Below are 4,703 nucleotides of genomic sequence, written 5' to 3'. Positions count from 1 at the left end.
ATATGTAATAATGATATATAATAATGTTATATTAGATAATATTATATAATATTTTATTATCTTACATTATAATAGAATTTTATAATAAAATATAATTAATATATATTATATATTATAATACAATTAACATATATTAGATATTTAATAAATTAGTGATTCAAAATTATCTCACTTTCCTCATAGTTGTCCCAAAGTTAAGAATGGGTTAAATTTTGAAGGTTAGGACAAAAAGTTTGTATAGAAGTGAGATAATTTTGAGAAAAGTGGGCGTAATTGTACCAATCTCATTGTCTCAATAAATAACACCTTCAAATAAAATCCCAATCCCATTATCCCAATGAATAACACAATAAAGTAAAGTTCCAAAAATTATCCTACTTACCCCAAATTTACACCAACCGATAAGCCCTCCTTATAGATGAATGTTTATTTTGTATGACAAGATGAAGGCATCAAGATTGAGATCTCTTGGATGAGAAGACGTGGGTGACTAGTTTTTCTCTCAGACAAGTTCTCTTGAAATTCTCAATCTCTATAAATTGATCAACGTGTCGGTCTCTGTAAGAGCATATTTGGCAAACGGTCGAACTGGATTACAATCAAGAAGATCGAGTGAAGTTGCAAATGGTTTATTTTGGATTATAATCCGCTAAAGAATAACCTGGCTATCCCAAATTATTTTCCAGTGGATTATGATCCATGAGGTTTGACCAATTGCAATTTCGACAGGTTTTGAATTCTTCCTAGTATTGCATGAAGTTGAGCTTGAAACTGTTCTATAGATCTCGTATCTATATAAGATATTAGACATTACTGAGATATTACTCTTGAATTAACAGGCATATACTTGATAATCCTGCTCATATCGGGTCATATTCTAAGGTCTAACCCCATAAGACCATGTGCAGCAGTGAAGCAAATGTGAAAATATGTGTTGCAGCAGTGAAGCAAATGGAGAGAGAAGGAAATGGAGAGCAAAATTTGCCCATGGGCAATTCTGATTTTGTGGGCCCCAAAGCAAATGGAGAGAGAAGGAAATGGAGAGCAAAATTTGCCCATGGGCAATTCTGATTTTGTGGGCCCCACACCTGCAAACAAAATTTAAGCAAAATTTGCCCATGGGCAATTCTGATTTTGTGGGCCCCACACCTGCAAACAAAATTTAAAAAAATCATCATCCTCCTTATTTTGTAGGCCCCACACCTACAAACACCTGATTTTCTTATCCTCCTATTTTGTAATTTATTATTTTGGCCCATAATTAATTAAAATTAATTTTTAATTTTTATATCAATATTTTTTATTTTTCAAGCTCTATAAATAGAGCCTAAGTTTGTGTCATTTGGACACCAAAAAAAAATCTGAGATTTTTACACCCTATTTTCATTCCTTTTTAGAATCTTCATCATCCTTCATGGATCCTTCACAAAACTGTAATTTTCCCATGAACTACAACTTTCCCAACCAACCCCAAAATTCGAATATGCAACCTCAAAACCCAAATATGCAACGCCTGGAAAGTACTCAGAATATGGGGATGCACCCAAATTTTCCAATGCAGTATATGATGCCACAAAATTTTGGCATGCAATACCCATACAACCATCCTTATATGCCATATGGCTATCCAGTATATGATGCCACAAAATTTTGGCATGCAATACCCATACAACCATCCTTATATGCCATATGGCTATCCACCAGTCACTGGAAATAGCTATGTTCCAGCAATACCCATACAACCATCCTTATATGCCATATGGCTATCCACCAGTCACTGGAAATAGCTATGTTCCATCCCACATGAATGATCCAAGCACGGATCCGACTGTTGATCCAAACACACCATTTCGGGATGATGAAGATGAATATGCATATAGGATGTTGAAGGAGTTGTTTGAAGAATAATTTGCATAATCTGTGTTGCAACTATTGTTTCGATTACTGTAACGTGTGTTTCCAACTTTGAGTGTTTGTTTGAATAAAAATGTATGTTTGTTTGAATAAAAGTGTTTGTTTAAAATGAAAGCGACTTGTCTGTCCAATAAATTCAAAGAAGTAGTGTGTTTTTTTTGGTACGTTTCAATAATTTATGTGCGTTAAGTTGGTTTGATGATTAATAATATCGTGTGTTGTGTTGTTTTTTAAAGTAATTTTTAATTTAAATTAATGTCATTTAAAAAAATTATATATTATTAATTGCAAAATTAATGCCATTTTTAAAAATTATATATTATTTATAAAACATATGTCAAATAAATAAATATGAATATAAAATGAATAAATATGGTGGGGTATATGATAGAGTGATGTGGATGAAAGATAAAATATGGTGGGGTATAGATAAAGTAAAAAAATACATATTTGCTTTTCTGCTGTGGAGCTGAAAGAAAAGAGGGAAGCAAATATTGAATTGGTGGGGACAAACGCTGAGGTGGAGGGCAATATTTGCCCTTCTGCTGTTGATGGTCTAAGATCTCAATGGTATTACCTCTTCCAGTCATAGAACCTTAGTATTAACATACCAAACATTTTCAGCTCAATTTGTGCAATTAAGAGATGTAATAAAAGGAGATGGTTACTGCTAAATGAAATAGCTTGAAGTTCAATACAATTCACAAAAAGATTTGAGGGTGGCAAAATGACTAGGTTGACCAAACAAGAGAGCAAATGCTTACGACAAATGAAGCAACATAAAAATGCAGCAGATACGGAAAAGGTAGCTTAAAAAGCTGTTTAGCATCCAACAATAAATAAGCAAATAAATAAATAAAGTAAAAAAAAAACTCTCCTTGAGGTTTGTGGGTTCACTGAGAGCATCTCCAAGGGGCCGGAAAAATCCGGCCCCTTAGCTAGATTAAGGGAGAATGAAGGGGAAGGTGCTCCAAGGGGCCGGAAAACTTTCCCCTTCACCCCAAACCCCTTAACTCCCTCCCCAAATTAAGGGGAAGGTTAAAGTCCCTTAACCTTCCCCTTATAATTTTATATTAATATTTTCTTTTTAAATAAAGTTAATGTATAGTTAATTAAATTTAGTTAATATATAGTTAATGTATAATTAATACTTTTAACATGATTTATATAAATTAATTATTTATTAAATTTTAATATGATTAATTAATTTAATAATTATATAAGATAATTTCTTACTTTAAATTAATTATTTATTTAATTTTAGTTATTAATATTTAATTATTTATTCATTTATAAATAAACCATATATTTAATTAAATCTTAATCTATAAAATTAAAACACTAAATATGAATAATTAAGGGGTAAGAGGACTTTTAAGGGGGAACCATTGGAGGAGAACTTCCCCCTCCCTTAACACTCCCCCTAGATTAAGGGACATTCTAAGGATCCCTTGGAGATGCTCACCCTCTACGTATGCAATCATCAACAAGCTAAAACCCCAAAAGCTTTGGCTCGAATGGGACTCCCTGAGCACAATCCTTGAACTTCAAAAAAAAAAGCTTGTTATTCCCGCTTCTTCGTGACAGTAAAGAGATACTTCTCTCTTTGCAATGGTTCAAAGTCGCTCATATATGAAGTGTTGTATTTACACAAGAGTTCCAGTGTTCGTCAGTTCAAATGGCTAGGAAGGATCTAGCTGCTTATTACATTAGAATGTAACTCCTTTTTGCAGGAGTGTATTAGCTAAAATATAAAAGAAAAAGGATACAATGAAAAATGACCTGTCTATGAAATTCAGCTAATCAAACTAGGATTGCCATCAAATGACAGTTTTCTAGCTTCACAGTTCACTTCATAAAAGCCTCAACAGACGCATAATACATCATGTTAACATCAGAAAATTGCCCAGTTGCTAATATGCAAGAGTAATCACAATAAAGAATTATTATGACAATAATAGAAATAGATGTGAGAATGACTTGATCGTTTGTAAAAAAAAATCACTTCTGACTTTTACATTATCATAGAAAATACAGTAGATTACAAAAGATTGAATTTTGGGTAGATGCTTGAAATGGGCAAAAGAACTCACTGAAGAGAGATGTGATGTGATGCAACTCTTCCTTCAGGTATCTTGCTCTCTACTTTGCTTATTCTCTGTGGCGGCCAGATTATAAATGTGGCCCTCCCTCCTATTAGACCCAGAGGAATCTGTAACAAAGCAAATTCCTGTCAAAACTCGTTTTTACTGTTCAATGGGGAAAAGATCAGGCTGATGTAATGATTTAATTGAAAGAATTTACAGCCAAATGCTAAAAACTTGCATCAAACTTCTTTATCTCGTGGTTATCATCATCCAAGCCTATTTATGTATCTTTTTATATTATATTGAGTACATATGTGATCGGCACATGTTTTCTCAGAGTAGCATGTGTTGTTAGGAAAAGCATATAGTCTTCGATTGCTCGGTGTAGTTGAACTTAATATAAAAGAATTTGTTTTCTATTTATAAAAGAAAACTTTTTCTATTTATAGAATAATTTGTTTTCTATTTAGTGAACAAGTAACAAATCAAAACTTGATCCCTGTACATATTAAAAGATGGATTTTTTTTCGAATACTTACTTTCAAATGTATATGCATGTCTCCTCTCAATAAACATGCACAAAAATATGGCATGCATAATTATCAAAACTGTTCTAGCGAATAGTCCAAAGTGTATTACTATCCTAGATACAGGCTTAAGCTTGTTTTTAAGGGCGCATCGAGGCGCGCGCCTCGGGCACGA

At 32.8% G+C, this 4,703-nt stretch overlaps 1 protein-coding gene across 4 annotated transcripts in view; it reads right to left on the bottom strand.

The window, feature by feature from the left end:
* LOC109829141 (mitochondrial inner membrane protease subunit 2) overlaps nucleotides 3,803-4,703 on the bottom strand; it is a 9,436-nt gene continuing 8,535 nt past the window's right edge. For all 4 annotated transcript variants that reach the window (XM_020396264.1, XM_020396265.1, XM_020396263.1 and 1 more), the window contains one exon: nucleotides 3,803-4,126. In XM_020396264.1, the coding sequence (XP_020251853.1) occupies nucleotides 4,004-4,126 (123 nt within the window). In that variant the 3' untranslated portion in view covers nucleotides 3,803-4,003. The remainder of the gene's footprint in view (nucleotides 4,127-4,703) is intronic.

The sequence above is a fragment of the Asparagus officinalis genome, chromosome 1 (genome assembly GCF_001876935.1).
Source record: "Asparagus officinalis chromosome 1, Aspof.V1, whole genome shotgun sequence".
Taxonomy (NCBI): Eukaryota; Viridiplantae; Streptophyta; class Magnoliopsida; order Asparagales; family Asparagaceae; genus Asparagus; species Asparagus officinalis.
This window is presented reverse-complemented; position numbering and strand designations above follow the sequence as displayed.